The 23,974-nt window shown below is 45.8% G+C and overlaps 1 protein-coding gene and 1 long non-coding RNA gene across 2 annotated transcripts; both read left to right on the top strand.

The window, feature by feature from the left end:
- Window positions 1-850: 850 nt before the first annotated feature.
- On the top strand, window positions 851-4,769 carry LOC132341445 (uncharacterized). The gene has a single exon (XM_059873033.1). It carries the CDS (start codon window positions 948-950, stop codon window positions 4,752-4,754), a length of 3,807 nt encoding a protein of 1,268 aa, XP_059729016.1. The 5' UTR covers window positions 851-947; the 3' UTR covers window positions 4,755-4,769.
- Window positions 4,770-7,781: 3,012 nt separating this feature from the next.
- LOC132341458 (uncharacterized) lies at window positions 7,782-23,668 on the top strand. Its single transcript, XR_009490220.1, has 2 exons — window positions 7,782-7,975; window positions 20,711-23,668. It is a non-coding gene; the product is annotated as an uncharacterized LOC132341458 (long non-coding RNA).
- Window positions 23,669-23,974: the final 306 nt, after the last annotated feature.

Here is a 23,974-nt window from a genome sequence, read left to right as displayed (position 1 = left end):
CCAGCAGGGCCCTGTACCCACGCCCTTTGCAATAAACCGCAAGTTCCACGACTTGGCTTCAGAGATCTCTCGTCTCCATCCGTCCCGACCGTGCTACCCCCAGTCTCGCCTACAGATTGGCGCCCAGACGTGTTCGAAGGGCCAGTTCAGCTTTTCCACCTGTGGGAGACTTCTCCATGCACAGTAACTAATGACCAGTTATAGCCGCCTTAAAGGTGTCGTGAGCACGGCGTACCGTTGCTGCGCAGCGTGAAAGCCGGAGCTCTTAAATTTTGCCGAGGCAAACCTCGAGCACGAGGAGTCGTTACTACGTAGCGATTACCTGGAGCTCTCGGAGGAAATTGCCTGGCGGTCCTCGAGCACGGGTGGCCGCTGCCGCGCAGCAGCTACCTGGAGCTCTTTGAGGAAGTTTGCCGTGGCATCCCTCGAGCACGGAGACGTTGCTGAGCAGCGCTGACCGGAGCTCTAAGGGGGGACTCTGCCACGAGCAGCGAGCTCAGGCGAGCGCTGCAAAGCACCGCCCGCACTGGAGCTGTGAGTGCAGACCTACCTGCGAGGTCCCGAGCACGGAAAGTCGTTGCCAAGCAACGCTTAAAACCGGAGCTCTGAGGAGGGACCTGAACGCAGCGTCCTGAGCCCCGACTGGAGTGCCTGGCCAGCCCCCCGTGACGGAGCTCTGATTGAGGACACTGCTTCTGCGACATCGAGGTTGGTAACACACTGGTCTAATAATGGGACAAACTCACTCTGCCCACGATAGAGATCTCTATAAGCAACTAAAGCATTTATTGAGTTCTATGCCAAGTCAATTACCGAAACAAGAGTTAAAAAAACTCTTAGAATGGACTTTAATTAATTTCCCAAATGCTGACCGTTCAGCTGTCTTTACCAGAGACTTTTGGGACACAGTTGGAATTAAGCTCTTTAATAGTATTTCCCGCCGAGATATGGCTGCCGCGGAGCTAGTCCCAGCTTGCAGGGCGCTGGTTGAGCTGTTTGCTGCACGGGGGATGCCCGCAGCAGTCGCCCCGCCAAGCTCTGGTCCCGCTGCGAGTCCGCCCCTTGCCGCCGCGAGTCTAGAACAGGACACGACCCCCACCTCCCCGTCGGACCCTTCGGCTCCGGTACCCGCGGTCTTGCTCACCCCTGCCTCCCCGCCCCCCGCCCTCGCAGTTCCAACACCCGTCCACCCAGCCCCTCCCACCGTCCCCGCCTTTGCCATCCCGTTGGTCCCGGCTACCGCGGTCCCCGCCCCCGGTTTCGCCATCCTCGCGGCCCCGCCCCCTAACCCCGCCTCTACGAGCCCGCCCACCAGCGTCACCGCGGCCCCACCCCTCCCTGCCCCCGCTGGGCCCGCCGCCTCCCCCCAACTACCTGCGAGTACAGCCGCTCCTCCCGCCCCCCAAGTCCCCTTCGCCCCTGCCAACCCAGCGCCGGTGGTGGTCCAAGCCCCGTCCGCCTCCGCCGCGGCCGCGCTGGCGTCCCCAGCACCCCTTCTGCACGTTACCGCGGGAACCCTGCCCCCCTATCCTGCCATTGAAGCGCATGCAGCACACCCCGAGCTGCCCACGGTCCCCGCGGCAGAGCAGACGCCTATGGCTGACCCCGTCCCTGCCGGCGTCTCGGCGCAATCCTCCAGTCCCAGCGCAGCGCCGCTTGCGCTGGGACCGGGGCGCCCCAGTCCCGCAAGCCGTCCCGCACCGGCGCCGCGGCGGCTAAACCGGTGGCTGCAGCCCCTCCCGTGCCTGCCGCCGCTCCAGCCCAGCCTCCCGTCAGCGGCGCCCCTGCCCGCCGGGGCGGCAGCCACCCCAGCCCAGCTTACGAGCTCCCAGCGGATGCACGCCGCGGTCCAGCCACCGACTAGCCCACCGCTCGCCATGCCCCCCCCGCAGCAGATTCCCGCCGCCTCCATGCCGCTCCTCCTGCCTCCCGCCACCCCGGGATCATCGCCCGCTGACGAGGCTGCCCCGCCGCCGCCCGTGGCCGCCTTCCCGCTCCTGCCGCCGCCGCTCGCCACCGCGGCCCCGAGCCAAGCCGTGCCTTCCCCACCGCAGCCTCCCGCTTCCGAGCTACTGCATGGCGCGGCTCCGCCGCCTACTGCAACCACTGACAGCCCATCGTTCCCTTCCACGACCGCAGCTGCAGCCCTGTCTCCCGTTTCCGCCGCTCTACCACCTCCCGCACTCCCCGGCCCGCCCGCCACCGCCATCATGCCTCCCCACGCTGACCTAGTGACGCAACGCACGCATGCGCAGTTGCTACAACCGCCGCACCAGCAATATCACTCCGCGCCGCCTCATCCAACCACAGCGCTGCTTCCGGGATCAGCCACACTCAACAGTTCCATCTCCACGGCCCCGCCGCCGCCGGATCTACACACGGCACCACAGCAGACTGTTACTGCAGCGCCTTGCTTGTATCCTTCCGCGTCGCTCCCTCTGCCGGACCTTGAGGACGCGGCCACAGCCACATCACTGACAGATCCCTCCGCAGCTCGCAACCCTGCACAACCGATGCCTAATATGCCTCCGCTGCCACCTCCTGCACCTCCGCCGCCGCATCCCGCAGCCGACCAAAGCAGCACCGAATCACGACCGCATCTCCTCGAACACCCAACTGCGTATTCTCCTTCCACTCTCCCAGCACCGAGTGGGACTACCTTGTATCACGATTCGTCCGCACAGCCACATCCATGCACACAAACCGTGCAACGAGGAGGGGGAGGGTGGAATATGACAGCTGCTTTAATAAATCCAGAACAGACAGAAAATTATTTTGCCCCTGCAAATGTCAACCCTCTGATCCCAACACAAAAGAATTTCGAAAAAGAACTGTTCCCAAATAGCTCCAAAGTCCCCCCAGTGCTTGGGACCGATTTCTCAAAGCAAAATGAGACACTAAACCCTGAAAATCTGCTAGCATTAATCCAAAAATTAGAAAACTCACAAAAATCTTTTGATAATTTTCAACTAACAGACTGGCATGAAGTCAGACGCCAGATTTGCAAAGAAGAAAGTCTAAATCCTTTAGCTATGCCTGTGCTATTCAGCCAGCAAGCTGGTGGTCCTAGAACATGGGTGGCTATCCCACCTCATGAGATAAAAGAATTGCGAAAAGCAATAAGGGATAGTGGTATCTGCTCCCCATATTTTAAGCAACTGCTGAAAAGTACCCTGGAAGGACATACACTCACACCAAATGACTGTAAAAATCTCGCTAGCATAATTCTCACAGACTCACAATATATGCTGTGGGAACTCAAATGGAAAAGACTGCTTACAGGGGTACTAGCCGCTTATAGACAAAGTACTGATGCAGACCTTCGTACCCTTGTCATGTCTAAGCTGACTGGTGACCCTCCTGATGATCAGAATGATAATCAAGTGAATTTACCCAAAACAGCATTAGATGACATTAAAAAGATGGCTCGCAGAGCCTTTTTACAAATTCAGCCTGCAGGAAGTTTTGAAAAAGCCTATAATCTGATTAGCCAAGAGTTGTCTGAACCATTTACCACATTTGTGGACCGGGTAATCCAAGCAGCAGAAAGGCAATGCGGTGATGATATAGCTCGCCCAATAATGATACGGGACATTGTTGAAAATAATGCCAATGCAGAATGTAAAAGAGTTATCAAAGCCCTAGGAAAAGAAAAACCCACAGTGCCTGAAATGATTGATGCCTGTAACAAAATTGGGAGTCCACAGCAAGTGGCAACTATCCAGGCAAATGAACTTGGAAAAACTCTAGGAGAAAAAATTGAAAGGACTCTTACAGCTCAAACAGTGCGAGCAGCTGCACAGGCAGCACAAGCAGAAGCTTTACCTGTAAATCAACCAAAGACAAATGTCTGGGTTGCTTTAGCCAAGTCTGCAGGCTCTGATACCATCCGTCTATCTGACACAAGCCCTGACAAACCTTTTTCAACCTGTTTAGTTGGAGTACCTTTCTCAGAAGGTTTTGATAATGTTACTTTTGAGAAATATTGGCCATATGATGATCATCATGTATCTCCAACTCCCAGCCAGAAACACCAAACTTATATTGATAATGCTAAAGTTGATAAATCTGACCTTCAAGAGCTAGAAATCCTAGGCTCATTAACTATGGATACCTGTTACTTCTTTCATTTCCTAGGAGAAGACGGCCCTCATTTAAACGTTACCCCTTATCACCCAGCTTATAGCAATATGACTTCTTGGTGTAATCAAACTAAGCTTCTTACATATGACGAACCTCACGCAGATCGTTTTAACAAACTTCCAATTCGATTCCCTAGAGGAATCTGGCTCATCTGTGGAGACAGAGCCTGGCAAGGTATACCCTCAAAAATAGATGGTGGCCCTTGTGCCTTGGGACAACTTACAATAATTGCTCCCAGTGTCAAAGAGGTAGTCAAAAAGAAAAGCAGAAAGATTAGGTCCTCCTGGGGACATCAATATGAAAGCAACTGTGATAGTGATTTTCACCCTTGGAACTCTGGAAAATCAATTGTTGCAAGCATTTTTCTACCTCAGTGGGGTTCCTCAGCTGCATTGACACAATTAAACAAGTTAGGGTGTTGGCTCAGCAAAGAAGTAAATGCCACCTCTACTGCAATCAGTGACTTGTTGACAGATGAAGAAGCGGTCAGACATGCCACTTTACAAAACAGAGCTGCCATTGATTTTCTTTTACTAGCACATGGGCATGGTTGTGAAGATTTTGAAGGATTGTGTTGTATGAACTTATCTGACCATTGTTTCCATTCATAAACAGCTACAAAACCTAAAAGATTTAGCTAACAAAATCACAGTAGATGACCCATCTTGGTTAGACAGTTTGTTTGACGGTTGGAGCTTTGAACCTTGGCTAAAGGAACTCTGTAAAATAGGCTTGATTATTCTAATAGTAATAATTGTAGTTTTAATAGCAGTACCCTGTATAATTCAGTGTGTGCAAAGAATTACGAGTAAGACAGTATCAAATATTTTAGTTGTTCATCAGAACGGGGGAGATGTTGGGGAAGATGAAAGAAGAAAGCCTTACAAATATGATTGCCTGGCAAAAGATTTTGAAAATATAGAAACTATAAGCGAGATTGAAATGAAAGCAAGCTTTGACATCCCTTAGTTACTGAACAACAGGAAAACAATGGTGTGGCCGGCTGAAGGTAATCCCCTTTGGATGATACAAGACCCTCTGCAAGCAGGCAGGTCCAAGGGTCAGAGCAGACCCTGCCAGCTTGGCAGAAGGGGTCCGAAGAGTAGGTTTTAGAGTTTAAAATGTAGCACAATATGGTAATGTAGTGATTCTTATAGGCTGTATGTAAATGCTATAGGATTTGTATGCTGTACTAGATTGGTTAGTGAGAATCAGAATATTCAACACAGAAGATGATTTATTGTATTGTAACGGGAACTTCGCGTTCTTATGCTCTTGCTTTTGTTCTTGTGCTCTTGCTTTTGCTCTTATGCTCTTGCTTTTGCTCTTGTTCTCTTGCTTTTACTCTTGCTCTTAGCTCTTGCCTTTTTACGTTATTACCCTCTCATCCTTTCTCTTCTCTCGGGCCTGCTCCGAGCTGCAGCTGGCAGCTCCCAGCAGGGCCCTGTACCCACACCCTTTGCAATAAACCGCAAGTTCCACGACTTGGCTTCAGAGATCTCTCGTCTCCATCCGTCCCGACCGTGCTACCCCCAGTCTCGCCTACAGATAATTTCTAAACAATTGTGTATTAGGTTATCTACTGGTTCTCCATATAAAAATTGAGCTGGATTTAAACTTGTGGTTACTTTTAGTGTCAAGTCATCACTGTCTATCAGGATTGCTTCATATTTTAACATTCTAGAGTCTGTCAACCATTTTTCAGCTTTCTGGTTTAACACATTTTGAACTGCATGAGGTGTACACACAATTAGTTTACCTCCAAAAGTAAGCTTACGACTTTGTTCTACCAGGATTGCAGTAGCTGCTATATCTTGAATACATCCTGGCCACCCGTGGTTCACTGGGTCTAACCTCTTTGATAAATAAGCTACTGGTCTCCTTACTCCTCCCCACTCCTGAACCAGAACTCCATGAGCTACCCCCTTTTCTACATTTGCGTACAGATGAAAGGGTTTTTCTAATGAGGGTAAGCTTAAAGCTGGTACTTATGCCAGTTTTAACTTCAACTCTTCTAATTTAACATCATCTTCCTTGGTCCACTTTATATCATCTCCCTCTGTCAATTTTTCACACAAAAATGTTAATGCCTGTGTGTACCCCTCAGTCCCACATTTTAAAACTTTAGCTGTCATTTTCCCTTCTTCTGGTATAACCCCTATTCCTAGTTTCACCTGTGACTGTTTTCCTGATAAGTTGCTACCTGCCCCAGGGACCAATAAGACATCCCCCATCCAAATTCTTGTTTCTCCCTTAATTACCACATCTTTAATGACAGGAACTGTAAAACTCTCTCCTTTTGCCCCTGTTACCTTTACAGTGTCTTTTCTTGCACTATAACCTTTTGGAATATTTAATAAGCAGGTTTTTTCTGCCCCTGTGTCTACTACAAATTCTAATTTTTCTTCTTGGGGACCCACTTTTAAAGTTATCGCTGGCTCCAGATGGTATTTGTCCCCCAGAAAGTAGAGCCTATGACTTCCCCATTCCTCCTCTGTGCCCATCTCTCGGAAGATTTTCAGATCATTTATCCAGTCAGGGCAATTTCTTTTATAATGTCCTTCGACCCCACAGTAAAACCAGATATTTCGAGAATGCTCCTGAGATTTGGTTTGTCCTGGAGTTCTGTTCTTTTCCTTTCCCCTGTGTCTACGACCTTCATGTCTAGGAGTGGTGCCTAGGGGTTTTAGATTCCTCTGGAAAGTACTTTCTCGCATAGTGGTTACCATAATTTTTGCTTTTACTTTAGTTTTTTCTTCATCTTTCCAGTCATAAATCTTTTGAGCCTCCTTTAATCAATCATCTAGTGATCTATCATACCAGTCTTCAATTTTTTTCTAGTTTTTTTTCCTAATATCTGGCCAGGCATTAGTGACAAGATTAAACCTTAACAGATCGTGTCCCAAAATAGTCTCAGGATCTATTCCGGAATACTGTTTCATATTTCTCCTAAGTCTGTCTAACCATTCAGTTGGAGTTTCTTCTTTCCCCTGCCGTCCCTCAAAAGTCTTTTTACCATTTTGCCCTCAGGGTGCCGCCTCTTTTTTTCCCTTGATTATCAAATTATGATAATCATTAATGTGTTTCCTCCCCTCCTCATCATTTTGACCCCAATTAGGAGGTGCTATTGGCATTTTCTGATCTCCTGGGGGGCCCTGCTGGTTTTCCCTTTCCCAAATTTTTATTCCAGCAACCCTGATCATTTGCCTCTCCTCCTGAGAAAAAACTATTTTCATTATAGGTTGCATCTCTTCCCAAGTAAAAATGTTCAGACCTAAGAATTGGTCTAATTGCTCAGCTGTGCCTATAGGATTTTCTAGTAATCTTTTAATTTCTTTTTTAAAATTTCTGACTTCAGAAGAAGTCAAAGGGGTGATTACAAACCCCGTTCTTCCCCCTCCCGTTGGAACTTCTCGTAGTGGGAATAAACTAATCTCTTCATCCCACTCTTTTTGTTCTTTATCCTTTATAACCTCTCTCCCTTGTTTTGGGGAAAGATCGGGGGAGGGCTGTCTTTTGACTGAGCTTCTTGTGTTTCGATAAGGTGCTTCTTCTTCAGGGAGAAAGTTTCCTTGAACAACAGGAGCTGTCGTTACCAAGGGAACGGGGCCCAGGGCAGGGACAGATGGAAGTGTCGAAGGAAGCGGGGTGAGGGGAGAGATCTGCGCCGAGACTGGGTCCTCCAAGGGGAGGGCATAGGCGGGGGTCTGCTGCCGGAACCGCAAAAGTAGGGGGTCTTCCAGTGGAAACCAAACCGGAGCGTGGATGACACGCACATGGTTTATGGCGGCTGGGTCAGCAGCTCCCAGCGCAGCCGGCGTAGACAAAGCAGGTGAGACGAGGGCGGCGGCAGAGGTGGCTCCCAGTGCATTCGGCATGGGCAGAGCAGTCGGGGATGGGGCAGTGGGGACAGCCACGGGAGAAGCGGTCGGGGAGGGGACGGCCAGGACAGATGGGACCCCCCCCGGCCTGGTCGGCACAGCAACCACAGACCATGTGGCAGGAGGGACCCCTGGCATGGCTGGTGAAGCGGCCGTGGGCCAGGTGGCTGGGTCTGGGGCAGACAAATTCACTAGTGGGGCCGGAGCCGGCACAGGGGCTGAATCAAGTGGTGCAGCCACAAGCGGCGAGATCGGAGCCGGAACGGAGGCTGGGGGGAGTGGTGCGGCAGCGAACGGTGGGGGAGCAAGCAGGAACAGAGGAGGCAATACTTGTAAAGGATCCCAATCTTTTTCTTTCTTTTTTTCCTCTTGTTCTCAGCCCACTTCCTTCCCCTTTTTCTTTTCTTGCTTTTTCTCGGGGGTTTCTGATATTTTAAAGATTTTTATTCTCCTAAGATCTCCCATCCAGCATGCGGCATAATTTCTTTCTTCTGGATTGAACGGTTCCTTTGAATTTACAAATAAATTCAGAGCCTGACAAATCCAAAATTCAAAAAAAAACGTATCGAGGCCAATAAACGTGGTCAGATCTTATTTCCTTCTTTGTCCATTCTATCATACAAAATTGGATCATCTTTGCCTTGTCTTTTCTCCTTGTACAAGGATTTGTACCCTGTTAGCTACCATAACTCCCAGAGGGCTATCTTGGGGTATCTCTGCTGGCAGCCTTTTATTCCCCCTCTTTTTTTTTTCCTGCACCCAACTTACTGGTTTTCTGTCCCGTTTTTCAAGATCTTATCTATTTGTCCCCTACCTTTGTTTCCCACTTTCTCTAACAACCTGAATACAACTTTCTTCCCACAACAGAAAAACCCCTTTCTCTCACAATACAATTCAATACAATACACCTCCTTTCAAAGAGATAAAGTGAAGCTTAAAATAAACAATCTACATTACATATAGTTTCAATCATCTACATTTACTCACTTTTATTTCTCACACACAACAAGACAACAATAAGGTACCTTTTACTTTCAAATCACTTGTTAAAATCTCAGATGTTATTGGCCATTGAAAAAGGAGTCTCCTCGAGCCAGGTCTCATAAGCTCTTGGAGAGCTACTTCACACCCAAGATAGCTCAGCTACCTTAGAAGGCATAAAATCAGCAGGATGGCTTCTGTTGCAGTGTTGGAAACAAAAAGGTTTAATAAAAAGCAAAATAACAAGCAGAGGAAAACCGATCCAAGTGCCAAAGGTTCTTGCTCCTGGTAAAACATCTCACAAAAGCGATTAGTTTCTTTGTTCTCTTCTTTTTCTAGTAAATTGCCCAGGCGGGACTTTTTGGCTCCTGTCCAGTTAGCTATCCTTAAGTTTGAGGTGAAGTCCCCCAGGTCCTATGAGATGCCTTTTCACTTAATCGAGGAGAGAAACTTCTGGGCTTTTTTCCTTTTTAAGGGGACAAAGGATAGTTTTGTCACTCCGTCAACAGGGGGCACATTCCTATATCTCACCCTTTCTATACATCTAAAAAGAAAGAGGAGAAAGGAATATGAACTGAAAAAGTCTCACCCTTGTCGACAATTTGTAGTTATGCCAATAATTTTTAAATTTCGTTCTAATCTTCTATCTCAGCTTTGGTGAAGTGTTTTCAGAGGCAAGTCTCAAATTTCTGGCTATGTATGATTTGAACATAGAGGTAGGTTATTAACTTTTTGACACAACAACAATAACTTACAGAATCTTTTCAGTGCCAAACTCTCTTTTAAACAATTTTAACTAGTGCAAACTTAGAAAACAGTCTCTGCTTCCAGCTGTCACTCAGTTGTTTGTGTGTTCTTCTTCCGGTGTCTTCTGCTGCTCTTGGATCGGCTGTACCTGTGGCTTGACATTCTTTGCAGGGACCCATCGAAGACCTGCATTTGTAGAAATGCATGCAAACCCCCTCCCCCAAGTCACAAGAGGATAGGGTCCTGAAATCTGTCCTGTCTCTGGATCTTTGATGAAGACTGGTGGCCTTTCCTTGAGCTTTGCTTGACTGGTATTGCTGAAATATCTGAAAATCGGTGGTACCTACTCCATAAAAGAATTATTTAAGAAGTTAAAAACATATACAGCTTTATTCAGCCTCTCTATTGTAGAAAGCACTTCTGTCCCTCCTTTCTGTCTTTCAAGGATCCTTTTCAGTGAACTGTGTGCTCTTTCTACAATAGATTGGCCTGCAGAAGAATGTGGAATACCTGTGGTGTGTTTGATACCCCAGGTTTTAAAAAACTCCTGCAGTTTGTTAGAAACATAGGCTGGTCTGTTGTCTGTTTTGACTTCTTGAGGACTACCTAGGGATGCAAATGCTTGTAAGAAATGTTTAATTACATCTCTACTTTTTTCTCCTTGATGTGCAGAAGCAAAAATTGCTCCTGAGAATGTGTCTATTGATATATGTATATGTTTTAACTGTGCAAATGACTGATATTGAGTTATGTCAGTTTGCCATATCTGCAGGCTATTTAGGCCTCGAGGGTTAACTCCTGTTGCTATTGCTGGTATGACAAATTTTTGGCAATCTGGACATGAGTGAACAATTGCTTTTGCCTGATTCTGAGAGATGTTAAGCATTCTTACTAAGGCAGGTGCATTTTGATGATAGAAAGCATGGCTCATTCTCGCTTGTTCAATAACATTAGGAAGTGTATTCTGTATCGACATGGTTAACAAATCAGCCATAGCATTGCCTTCTGCTAAGAAACCTGGAAATGAAGAATGTGAACGAATGTGCAATATGAAATAAGGTTCCTGTCGAATGGAAAGAAGGAAGATTAATTTTTTGAGTAAACCGTATAGCTGGTCATTGGAAACCTCTTCTAGCAGAGACCCTTCTGCTCTCTCCACTAAACCTGCAACATAAATTGAATCTGTTACTAAATTAAAAGGAAATGTGAATTTAGAAAAGACCCATACAACTGCTGTTAACTCTGTGATTTGTGCAGAACCAACTACTTCCTCAATATCTGATTCCCATTTTTTGGTTTCTGGATTTAGCCAAGCAATCACAGATATTTTTGACTTCCCAGAACCATCTGTAAAAAATGTGATTGCATCTAGGGGTGCATGACTTCTTAAGGGCTTATGAATTAATTTTAAAGATTAACTTAATAGCTCATGTTTGGGACAATTGACTGAATTTTTTCCTGTAAAATTTTCTAGGGCAAATTGCATGACCTCTGAATTTTGAATTAACCATTCCAAATAGATGGATGTGACAGGCAGAAAAATTTCTGCAAAATCCTTTCCTGCAAGGGAAAACATTCGGGATCTAACCTTAATAATCAATTGTGATATAATTTCAGGGCATGTTGTTATAGTTTTACCCAGCTGATGAGATAGGAAAACCCACTCTAAGATTATCAGATGATCCTTCTTCTCTAGATACCACTAAAATATTAGACCGTGAAGCTGTGGATTCTCCCCCAAAACTGCAAACAAAAAAGATAAGTTAGAATTATACCGATGAGCCTGGCATGACTGGGTGGCTTGCATCACTTTATCTAAAGCATTTTGGGCTTCTTTGTTGAATTCTCATGGTGAGTTTAAAGCTGTGTCTCCCTTCAATAGATCTGCCAGAGGGGCTAAATCTTGATTTGAAATGCCTAGTAGTGGACGAAGCCAGTTCAGAGTCCCTACTAGCTGCTGCACTTCATTCAGTGTCTTTGGATTTGTCCTTAGCTGGAGTGGTTGTGGAGTTACAGTTTGTTCTGTGATCCTGTATCCTAAATACTTCCAGGGAGGAAGTTTCTGTATTTTTTCTTTCACTACTGCTAGTCCTGCTTTCTCCACTGCTGAGATGACCTGATCTGTTGTCTCCTGCACTGATGCTTGGTCCTTTGCTGCTACTAAAATATCGTCCATATAATGCAAGATGAGGGAATTTGGGCATTGTACACAAACTGAGGAAAGTACTTTTGCTACAAACCACTGGCATATACTGGGAGAATTTCTCATGCCTTGTGGAGGAGAAAGACAATGATATCTTTTTAAAGGTGTCTGCTGATTTATGGATGGGATGGAAAAGGCAAATCTTGGTGTGTCATCTGGATGAAAAAGTAGTCTTTTAAATCAATAACAGTTAGCTTCCAATCCTTTGGAATGATAACAGGACAAGGTAAACCTGGTTGTAAAGAACCCATTTCTTGAATCACTTTGGTAACTTTTCTGAGATCCTGCAATAACCTCCACTTCCCACTATTTGGCTTTTTAATTACAAAAACTGGAGTGTTCCAGGGGCTGGTAGTTGGAGTTAGGTGACCTTTGTTTAACTGTTCCTGTACCATCTGCTCTAATGCAGCAAGTTTCTCTTCTGTTAAGGGCCGTTGGCTTACCCAGACAGGTGTATTAGATGTCCATGTGAGTTTTAGTGTGTTATGTCCATCAACAGCCTTTGTTAAAAATTGGTTTCTAGTTGCAGACGCCATTGCGAGACAATGTCTCTTCCCCAAAGAACTATACCAGCTCCTACTATAAATGGTCTTGTGGTGGCAACACGACCTTAGGGTCCCTCAAATGTGACTGAGTGCAATCTATGGTAGCTTTCACAGTGACCACCAATACCTGCCAGTTGATCCAGCATGGGTACGATGGTCCAGTCCTGTGGCCATTTCAATTTCGATATCAGAGTGATGTCTGCTCCAGTATCTATCAGGCCAACGAGGGTGATGGTTTTCCCGAGGTGCTTTAGGACACAGATGAGTTGAGGAAGCCTGTGGCTGATGTGCCTGGTCCAAGTAATGACAGATGTGTTGCTCCATGACTCTGGTAGGAGAAAAGCTTGTGCTATGGTTAGTCCTTTGGGTAAAAAGCATGGAGGGTCTGGACATAAGGGTAACACTGTAATTTCCTGTGAACAAGTGACAGATAACACAGTTGGAAGGATATAAAAACCTTCTGCATGGGATCTGTTCACTCCCACTATTAAGAACTGATGTGGTTGTGGTTCAGGTCCCAGCTGTCCTGTGGATACTGTGTGAGCAATGGCATTTGTTAGCATCACTGGCTGGGCTATACACAGCTCCAATCTGATACCTGAGGACATTGTACTCAGTAGTCCTGCAACCATGTGCTGCAGTTCTGAACTTGGTGGCCTGTGGTGGTCTCTGGCCTCTGGTACAGTGGCTCTCGTGTCTCAGCACGCCACTGAGTCGTGCTCGACTGCACATTTCCCAGAAGATGGCATGGACAACCCTGTACTGGGCGAAACTGTTAGTATTCTGATGGAGACCACTGTTTCTTGGAGGTGGCCTCCTTCGCATTCTTGGACATTCCCTTTTAAAATACCCTCTCTGACCACAGGAATAGCAGGTGTCCCTTGAAATCTGTTGGTTTGCAATTGCCCCTTTTAATGCTGTTAGAGCCTCTGCCTGGGTTTGTGTCTGAATTTCTACGGCCTTTTCCTGCTGCTTTAGGGTGTTTTCCTGAGCTGTTGTGATGGCATTAGCAAGCACCTCTGCCTGCATGGCTGCTGCATATTCAGGGGTACCCAGATGATTGCAAGCATCCACTAGCTGTGTTAGGGTGGGCTCACGGTCTTGTGGCAATGCACGTAATATTTTTTTGCAGATTGGATTTGCATTAGATATTGCAAGCCATTTTAATTACTCTTGTCTGGCACGATCTATTGGAATTTGTTTATCTAATGCCAATTTTAAACGGTCCAAAAATTTAATGTATGGCTCATCCATCCCTTGTTTTATTTCTGTGAAATCTAGTTCTGGTTTATTCCCATCAGGCAGCTATAACAGGGCAGTCTTTGCAGCTTCTTTAACATCCAGGAGGATTTGTGTATCGAGTATCCTGGCTTGTCCCTGTGGGTCTGTATAGGCTCTGTGAAAAATGCGTATTTTATGAATGGCTTTTCGCAAATATTAAAATGAATATTATATGTGTTGCGTTAGAAAGTAATGCTGTATTAATTCTCTTAGGTAGTGTGTTAAATATAGTTTTAGGTTATAAAAAATGTTAAAATAGAAACTATGCTATGTAGGATACTTTTTCTAAAGAAAGTTCTTGCAGCGAGATAGCAGCCACAGGACACCTAAATCTTTCAGAGAAAAAGAATTTATTGCCCTCTTATCAGAAGAAATGAACTTTTTCCCGCCTCAAAGGCGCTGTTAGGATTAGGAAGAAGAAGTTGACGATGACCAGACCGAATCCTTTGTTTGAATGGAATTTATGCATCATGTATGAAGTGCATGAATATGCAACAGGCTATTGTTTTTAAGGGTTAATCCTTTGTTAACGGGTGTCCTTTTTCAGGCTTGTGCTGCCCAGGAAAAGGAACCCAGACGTCTGTAACTCTTTGTTTTTATTGTCTCATATTGTCTTAATTCAAACTGTCTAAATTATTACTCTAATTGTATTACTATTTTTATAACTATTTTATTACTATTAAACATTTAAAATTTTAAAAACAAGTGATTGGCGTTTTTCACAGGCTCCTTCTCCCGAGAGCTGATCTAGAGTTATATTTGCAGTGGCTGGTGTTCCTGCATAACCTCTTAAAAGGTCATTTAATAAACATTTCCATGCCAGTTCCCACCGAGAATATTCTGTTGGAGACAGCAAAGATCTACACAGCTGTTTGAAAGCATGAGGAGTGAATATATTTGCTGCAAAGGGGGCTTGTAACAGACCTCTGAAATATGCAGATTGTCTCCCATACAAACGAGATGTGGTCTGGGCACAGCACCTGCGGTATATCTCACAGGAAACACTTTCAGCTTCGATGCAATTTCCCACTCTTCTTCCTGGACTGCATCCTTTCTTATCCTCTGCCAGGTATCTGCACCTCCTGGTGTATGAAACTTTTCCTCAGATTTTGGGGAGCTACACTAGGGGGTGTAGTAAGAACTTTTGTTTTGATCCGGCTGTTCTCCCGATATGGGTGCCGCCATTTTGGATGGGGTCACGTCCAGGGCACTACACCCGGTTCCCATGCTCAGCAGGGAGGGGGCATGCTGTCCCGGGTAGTGGGCGGGAAGCAGGGGCAGGTAGACCAATCGGGCTCAGCCCACAAAAGAGGTGTGTCCCTCATCTGATAGGCAGGAGCTTAATGACGAATCGGAAAGGGAATACTGGGAGCCCAAGGAGGATGGTGGAACACGCCCACAAAGGGCAGAGCTCTCCCTTTCAGAACTATGGCATCAGCCACGTGCTACCACCTGCTCACAGAGCATAGACTCTGCTTGGCTTTTTTCAATTTTACTGCCAAAATTCACCGATTTTGTGCATCTGAGGCTACTTTTGAGAGGGAACCGAGGGGAATTTTTTGGGGTAGGTGATTTAGGAGAGGTAGTTTTCAGACTGGTCTGGCTGGGATGAGTCTGTCCTCTCTCCAAGGGTGGTGGAAGGAGAGCAGGGGGAGGAGGGGCTGGACTGGCCGCCTCCCGTCTGCCCTCCTGGGGTTTGTGCATTTCGGATCGGTTTGGGAAAAAGTTCTGGACCCCTCTGGAATATCTGCCTCCCCTCTCTTCTTTTTGTTGCAGCCTGCGATCTGCTTCCTCTCTGCTCTGTGGTGTTCTGTGGCTGTTTCTCGCTTGCTTTTCACTTTGCTAGGTTACAAATTGTAACACCATCCTGAATATTGGACACAACTTTAAGCTGGACTTTTTATTTTTCTCCATACTATATAACTTCAGTCCCACCATGTCCCAGAATGCTAGATTAAGTGTCTCAGACATATCTAGGGCTGGTAATTCTGTGAAAACCCATCTGATGAGTTTTTTAAGCTGTTTCTTCTCAAACTTTAAATCTTGAATTTCCAGCTTATAGTTCAAATAAAAATGAAGATCCTGCTCAGCTACAGACAACTGGTTTCCCATTTCTTACTCACCAAAGGGTGGTTTTCAGATGAGTTTTCCTCCTTGGTCTGTCTCCCCGGGTTCTGGAAACCCAGCTGAAATAAACAGGGTAGGAGATCTTTCTCCTTTTAATGCCTTTATAAAAAGTGAACAGCTCAAGGTTGGGATGCTCGACAGGTCCGCGGTTTCGCCGTCGTCGCTCCCAGGAGTGACTTGGAGGAGGAGGAAATTGCAACTCTGTCCACTAGGAGACAGAGCTGGTGGTCCCGTCCTCACGTAAGCATTGGGGTATACCCCGTGCTCTACCTTTCAAGTTTGCCATCCCAGGTACTGGCCCTAGCTGAGGTCTTCTTTGCTTAGGGCAAGGGACAACCAAAGTTCTCAGCATCTCTGCGGGCTCTGGACTCTTGCCTCTGATGTCCAGACACTACTTTGATCTCTGAATTCTATATTGGCTCGTCGCTTTTGGGGTTTTTTTTCGGTAAGTGTGGTGGGGATCCTCTTCCGTTGCACTCTGGGTTTGAGTTTATTTGCATGGACTCCAATGTCTCCTCCTTGCACTGTCGGAGAAAAGGGCTATCAACTTGGATCCAGGCGGGGTGGTACTGATACAAAAAGAAGAATTCTCAACAATAGATGGTTAACGACTGATACTTAGCAGGTGATTACAACATTCAGCTAATAAAGAACCTTCCTGGGCCAGCAATCAGCTCCCAACTTAAGTCGTAACTCTGCAACCCTTTTTTTAAAAAAATGAGTAATTCTTTTTACTCATAACACAGCGATGTACCAGTTTTGGCTCAGCCAAATAGCAGCTTCCTTCTAGGATTTTGCAGTGCGTTCTCCAGTCCTGTCCCCAGTTTCCAGCTTCCTTTCACCGGCTGTGAGGCTTTGATCTGGGACCCCCTCTAGGTCTCAGATCCTCCTTTATCTGGGTTTTCTTTCAGGTGCCCAAAAAACCCAGCCACAGGCCAGCTCTCCAAAAATGCAAGACCAAGGAAAAAAATGTCCTAATTTTGATTGAGGGCAATCTAAATATTCCCAGACTGTGTCTCTCAATGTGAGAAATACCTGTCCAGACGCCAAGTGAAATATGATTCTCCTCAAGCCAGGTCTCATAAACTCTTGGCTATCTATTTCACACCCAAGATAGCTCAGCTACCTTAGAAGGCATAAAATCAGCAGGATGGCCTCTGTTGAAGTGTTGGAAACAAAAAGGTTTTAATAAAAGGCAAAATCACAAACTCTTTACAGAGAAAAACTGATCCAGGTGCAAGAGGCCCTCCTGCCCCTGGTAAAACACCTGGCAAAAGCGATTAGTTTCTTTATTCTCTTCTTTTTCTAGTAAATTGCCTATTGGTATTACCAATATTACGGACGGGACTTGCCTGAGCTTGTCTGGCCCCTGCGGCTGAACCAAATAGCAGCAACTGTGGTGTTTCACCCCAAAAACACTTTTGGCTAGCTGGATGTTGAAACTGGGCATGTGGAGACAAGTCCAGGCCTGCCGGGACTCCAGTGGTGGCGGGATGGAGCTTCCTGTCGCAGAGGGTCCACTCCTCAGGTTTTCCTCTGCCGGAGAAGCTTTAAGGCGGTAGTGAAGGAAAGGAGTCAGTTCTGATGGAGGGTTTCAATCCAGAGCTTTTATTCTGGCTCACAGGCCTCTGAATCCAGCAACTGCTCCAACAGAACTCCTGGACCGTGTTGTTGATTACCCTTTTACCCGGGGTAGGGGAGGAGGGAAGGAGTAGGGAGCCCACCAACCAGGTACGGGAGAGGAGGTCTCAAAGGACAAAGGACACTTGGATGGCCCAATGTCCCCCGGGGGTAGAGGGCATCTTTTGATTCTGCCAGTCACTTGATGCCCTTCTGGAATTCCAAGTTTGACAGACAGTGCTCGGCACGGGTCAGGGTGGGGAAAGGAAGAATGATTGACAAACCTGGGAGGGAATCTTCAGGGGAGGGACCCGGGGTTCTGAAGTAAACCCTGAAATCACAAAGCAACAATTGCCCAGGCGGGACTTTTTGGCTCCTGTCCAATTAGCTATCCTTAAGTTTGAGGTGAAGTCCCCCAGGTCCTATGAGATGGCTTTTCACTTAATCGAGGAGAGAAACTTCTGGGCTTATTTCCTTTTTAAGGGGACAAAGGATAGTTTTGTCACTCCATCAACAGGGGACACATTCCTATAGGCCATTTCAAGGTGCTCTTGGATCCCACAGCCCTAAGTCTCTAGTGTGTCTACTCTCAACCTAGAAGCTTTTAAGCCTAGATGATCTTGAGTTTGGCACTCCCAAGTTTCTTGCGTGGTTTAGACCCTCAACCTGGTAAAATTTCTAGGGGCCCCTGCCTTTTGCCTCATTTTCTAGGGAATTGTGCTAGGAAACTCCTCTGCTCCCGTCCTCCAAGGGGTCCAACCCCTTCCTGGGACCTCGTCCTAGTCACTCCGGGGGTCTCTCTCACTCCTTTTCATTCACTTAATTTCCTTACTGGCCACATTTCTCGTGAAATAACGGAAGTGCAGCACTCAGAAACTCCACAATCCCTTCGCAGGTCCAGAGTAGCCGGCCCATGTCTCATTCATACATCTCACAACCCCCAGGCCCATATCCACCTCCAGCCGCCCCCCCCCCCCCCCCCCAAAAAGTACTTACAATGCTTTTTCCTTTCTGAATCTTGGTGTACACAAGTCTTAGGGGGGCAAATACCATGGTTTTAGGGAGCCTTTTCCCTTTTCTTTATTTTATTGTCTCTTTGTCCACCAGGTAGGAACCTGCATCTGCCGATGACGCCAGAAGAAACAGAGTGAGGCTGCCAAACTTGACAGGGCATGCCTCGCCTCCCTCACTCGGATTCCTCTGAGGTTTCGCAAGTGAGGTGTTAGATCTCAGTGGGACCTCCAATTGTGAAAAACGCCATTCACTTGTGTTAAAATTTTGGAGGTTTTATAGTAATGAAAATCGTAATGAAAATAGTAATAAAAATTAGGACAATAAGAGACAATAAAAAGCAAAGAATTATGGACGTCTGGATTCCTGGCTCTCCACCAAAAAGCACACTTTGCTAACAAAGGATTGCCCCTTAAAAGCAATAGCCTATTGTATATTCCTATATCTCACCTATATCTCATACATGATTCAAGCATTCCTTTCACATTAGGGTGTTTCTTCTTAATTTTAGCTTCCCCCCCCCCCCCCCCCCATCTTGTAAATCATTCTTCTTGGTTCCTCGAAGTCTGAGCTTTCCTGATAACGAGGCAATAATTCTTCTCTTGGGATCTTGTTGTCTGTTGCTGTTATCTCTATCCAGATAGGATAATGTGAAGAATTTCTTGATTATCTTTTCCATTCCTTGAGCTAGTTACAAAAAGTATCTTACATCACATAGTTTCTATTTTAATATTATGCTATAGCCAAAAAATTATATTTACCACACTACTTAAAAGAGATTAATAGAGCATAACTTTCCAACATAACACATATAGTATTCATTTTAATATTTGCAAAAAGCCAATATTATAATATGTATCTATAACATACAGGATACTCTATGATGAATGGAAAGCAATTAAAGGAAGGGGGGAGGTTACCGCCCACCTGGTCAGCACAGAGAGCAAAACTGTATGCCCTTGGGAGAGCCTGTGAATTTTACCGGGACAAGATAGTGAATGTTTTTACTGATTCTAATTATGAATAAGGGGGTATACATGCATTTGGCAAACTATGGGAAGAAAGAGGTCTATTAACCTGCAGGGTAAAGACATTAGCTCATGAGAGCTTAATCTCTTGCCTATTGGAGGTGGTGAACTTACAAAAAAAGTTAGCAATAATACACATCAAGGGATACCAGGCAGGGTGCTCGGAAGAGGTAATAGGAAACTGATTGACTGATGAAGAAGCTCGGAAAGCTGCATTGGTGCCAAAAATCTCTAAGATACTCCCTTTGCTCCCAGTAACTGAACCGCTGCTTGAGAAACTGTCTTTTGCACCAGGGGAACTTTAGATAATTAAAAAGACTGGGAGGAATGAAGGGATAATTGGTTTACAAGGGATGGTACGCAGTGGATACCAAAAGCTCTGGTCTTACAATTGTTAAAACAACTTCATGAAGGGAGTCACTGGGGCTGCCGAGGAATCGCAGAAGCCTTCCTCAAAAGGTATGCTGCTGTGGCTCTTTTTATTCTGGCTAAGCGAGCTATTGAGGGTTGTTTGATTTGTGCTAAAACCAATAACAGAGTTACAAAGAAACTTGCCAGGGGAGGGAGGCCTTGGGCTGTACGTCCCTTCCAGAGATGCCAGGTGGATTTTACTGAAATGCCCCAAGTGGCAAAATTCAAATATCTTCTGGTAATAGTATGTCAGTTAACAGGGTGGCCAGAAGTATTTCCAGTCATTTCAGCAAGTACAGGATCAGTTATTAAAGTATTTTTGGAACAAATAATTCCAATATATGGTATTGTGGAAGCAATAGACTCAGGAGAACTCATTTTACAGGAAAAATTTTTCAAGGAGTTATGACTGCTTTAGGGATACAATGGAACCTCCATACTCCCTGGCACTCCCAGCATTCAGTCCAGGTTGAAAGAATGAATGGAGAAATAAAGAAACACATTTTGAAGCTGGTGATAGAAAATAACATGCCGTGGGTACCGCTTTTGCCACTGGCTTTGACAAGAATAAGGGTCAGACTCAGAGGAGCTATTCAATCATCTCCCTTTGATTTGATGTTTGGAATTCCTTACCCTTGTAATTCTCAGCCCAGTGGGGGGGTAGAGATAAGTGATGTATATTTGAAACAATATGTGGCCTGGATACTGTCTCTTGTGAAATCTCTTTGACAGGAAGCTCAGCTGGCACAGATCCTGCCTTTGGACTTTGCTGTTCACAACATCCAGCCAGGAGATTGGGTCCTAGTTAAGGAGCGGAAAGAAGCACCTCTGGTGGCTAAGTGGCATGAACCTTTCCAAGTGTTACTGACCACAGAAACAGCCGTCAAGACAGCTGAACACGGGTCGACCCATCACACTCGGGTCAAGGTCTCGGAGGCCCTGGAGATTTAGACAGCTCGGCTGGAGGAGAAGGATGGGAAGCCGTGACTGACACTCCGCAGGAGTGGACTGGAGCAGTAGCCAGTGCGTTGACCTTGGGAGAAGCCCTGTGTGCCTACCCACAGACTGCCTGTTGAAGCAGCTTGTGTGGGCATCCCTCCTCTCAGATCTCTAGTCATTGGGGGCTAATCCTCACTGTCATTGTTTTCTTTATGTTAAGCTGTTTCTGTGCCTTCTCTTGCCACAGGTGGTGCAGAAGACAACGTGAAACTGAAAATTAGGTTAGGAGATTAGATTGCACTGTTAGAATGTTTCTCTTAATGATCTTACCCTTATATTGTCGGTTAGGTTGTGGCCAAAGGTGTGAAAATAATTTTTTTAACCTTGGGAGAAGCGGCAAAACCCTTTAACCTTAGTAGTTGTTGGGTCTGCGGAGAGCCAGGGGGATCTGAAAGCTGGCCATGGGTGGCCATCCCAGCCGAGCCTAAATGGTGGGTTAGCACCCTGAGTGAGGTCCATAAGGAAACAGGATTTTGGGATTAGGAAGGAAGTCCATAGCAGCTTCATTCTTCTGAAAGAAGTATTTATTGCCTAAATAGAACAGGAAACATATATGTGGGAAAAAGCATTTGTGACTGGACTTTATCTTTGGGTTTAAATTGTGGGACCCCCAACTGCTCTGGTTATGATTGTTCCAGATATCAAGGCAGATGGAATCAAACGCATGTTAAGCTCCCTCATGGCAGCTGGGTAAGGTGTTCCTTCCATAATTACTGAAAGGATTTTGAAGGCTATAAAGCAGTGGTGAAGGATAAGTTCTTTTGATCCTGTATTTTTAAGTTGCTTCTGAGATAGTTCCACAAGTAGGACACATGTTGTCCATGATTATCGGTGGAAGTGGCAACACTGGAACGGAACTCACACCCTTTTTAATAGGTTCTGATACGGATCTAATAAGACAGGCCTGGGGTGTACCTGCAGGTGGAAACCTCAGGTGGAAGCTTGGAAATGCATATACTGTGATTCTTATGGCGGGGTAGCTATTGTTGGGGGACCACTAGGCCCAGGAAGCAAGCTGTATTTTGACCCACCCATTGATGATGAAAATTGGAAAGGTCCCTTTGCCAACGGGACCTGGGCTTTTAAAGGGCATTACCGGATTTGTGGCCGATATACTTACCCCAGGTTACCCCCAAACTGGTCAGGGATTTGTTATGCAGGGTATATTAGACCATTGTTCTTTCTGCTACCACAAGTTCAAGGAAATCAGTTAGGAATCAAGGTATATGATGATCTAATTAGAGAAAAGCGGTCAATTGATCTGTCTTTGGTTGGGGGGAGCACCCAAAAGTGGGGTGAAGATGAATGGCCACCTGAACGAATGATACAACACTATGGACCAGCCACATGGAATCCTAATGAATTAATATCAGGTGCCAGAGAACCCATTTATAATTTAAATCGGATAATTAGGTTACAAGCTGTCTTTGAAGTAATAATGAACCAGACATGTGCAGCTCTTCCTACCTCCTTGCTGACCAATCTACTCAGATGAGAAATGCAAGATTACAACATTGGATGGTATTAGACTATTTATTAGCAGAAGAAGGCGGAGTGTGTGGCAAATTAAATGACTCAAACTGCTGTTTGCAAATAGATGACAATGGAATGGTAGTAAAACAAATAACAAAAGGAATAAGAGAGTTAGCTCATGTACTGGTCCAAACATGGAAAGGATGGGAATGGGACATGTTTTTGTGGTAACCTGGTGGACTATGGGTTAAACAGATGCCATTTTTTTCCCCTCTTTTGTGCTGTAACTACTCTAATCTTTTTACCATCCATGATCCCTTGCTTAGTACAACTTATTCAACATGTGATCAAAGGGATGCAGGTAATAGCCATGCCTACTGATCCAGAGATGGCTACAAAAGGACAGAAACTGATGTCTCTGCAAGTAATTGCAAAACCAAAAGAGACCCAGGAACAGGAAATTAGGTCAATGATAACTAAAGTTTGTAAAGACAATTATTAAAAATAAAAGAGGAGGGATTGAGAGGCATAGCAGATTTGTCTTTACAAACAAGCTGTGGTCTGCTGGTAGATAAAACTAGCACTGGGCGTGTAATATGTGATGTAGGGTAATTCATGCTTATGTGAAAAATGTATAAAATAAAAATTGTAAAATAAATTATACCTGTAACAAAAATCCAAAGACTCTAGGACCACCGACCGTCCAGAGACAGATCACAACATAGAAGTTGTGAAACTCCTGGTGGCAGCAGGGAAGAATGCCTTGTTAGCAAGCAAAAGGACGTGGCCAGTACGGAGGTGGGCTTCTTCCGGAACCATCCGGGAACACCCAAGAGCGATCAACAATTGATAAGTATCCTCAATCAAGATAACTGAAGTCATCAAGAACATACATCTAAACACCTGACTTCCCATGACATGATTAACACCCACCACCTCCCAAGAAACAGCATTGTCCAGCCCTGTACAGTGAAAAGAAACTTCATGTATATGTGGGTGACAAAAGGAATGGGGGTACCTCTGCCTCAAGCAGAAAAAACTGCATAAAACCAGCCCCACTGGAGATGGCATTTGTGAACAGAGGGGGCTCCAATGGGATAGAGGTCAGATCTAGGTTCACCCAGCGCCAATCCCAGGCTCAACGCTGTCTCTTTGACTGTGGCTATCGAGGACCGTATTTTCAGTTGTGGAAATAAAATCTTTCGCTATCATTATTAATTTGGCTTTGTCATTGATTATTTATAACAATTCTGGTGGCCCCGACGTGATCTGGTTTAGGGGTTCGGGGACCCCCTCTCTTGTCAGGAGGCACCCTGCTGATTTAATCTGCCTGACGGGATTGGGAACCTCACAGAACCAATCAGATCTCAAACCAAAGCCAGAGCCACAATCAAAGAGGGGATAAAAATGGGCCCAGAGCTCTCGGGAAATTCGGAGTGATCAAGGGAAGGATCTCTGAAGCTGTGGTGCTTTTTTCACTCGGAAAATTCTATGTGCTCTCCCGCGAGGGAAGTGGTTGGTTGC

The sequence above is a fragment of the Haemorhous mexicanus genome, chromosome W, assembly GCF_027477595.1.
Source record: "Haemorhous mexicanus isolate bHaeMex1 chromosome W, bHaeMex1.pri, whole genome shotgun sequence".
Classification (NCBI taxonomy): domain Eukaryota; kingdom Metazoa; phylum Chordata; class Aves; order Passeriformes; family Fringillidae; genus Haemorhous; species Haemorhous mexicanus.
This window is presented reverse-complemented; position numbering and strand designations above follow the sequence as displayed.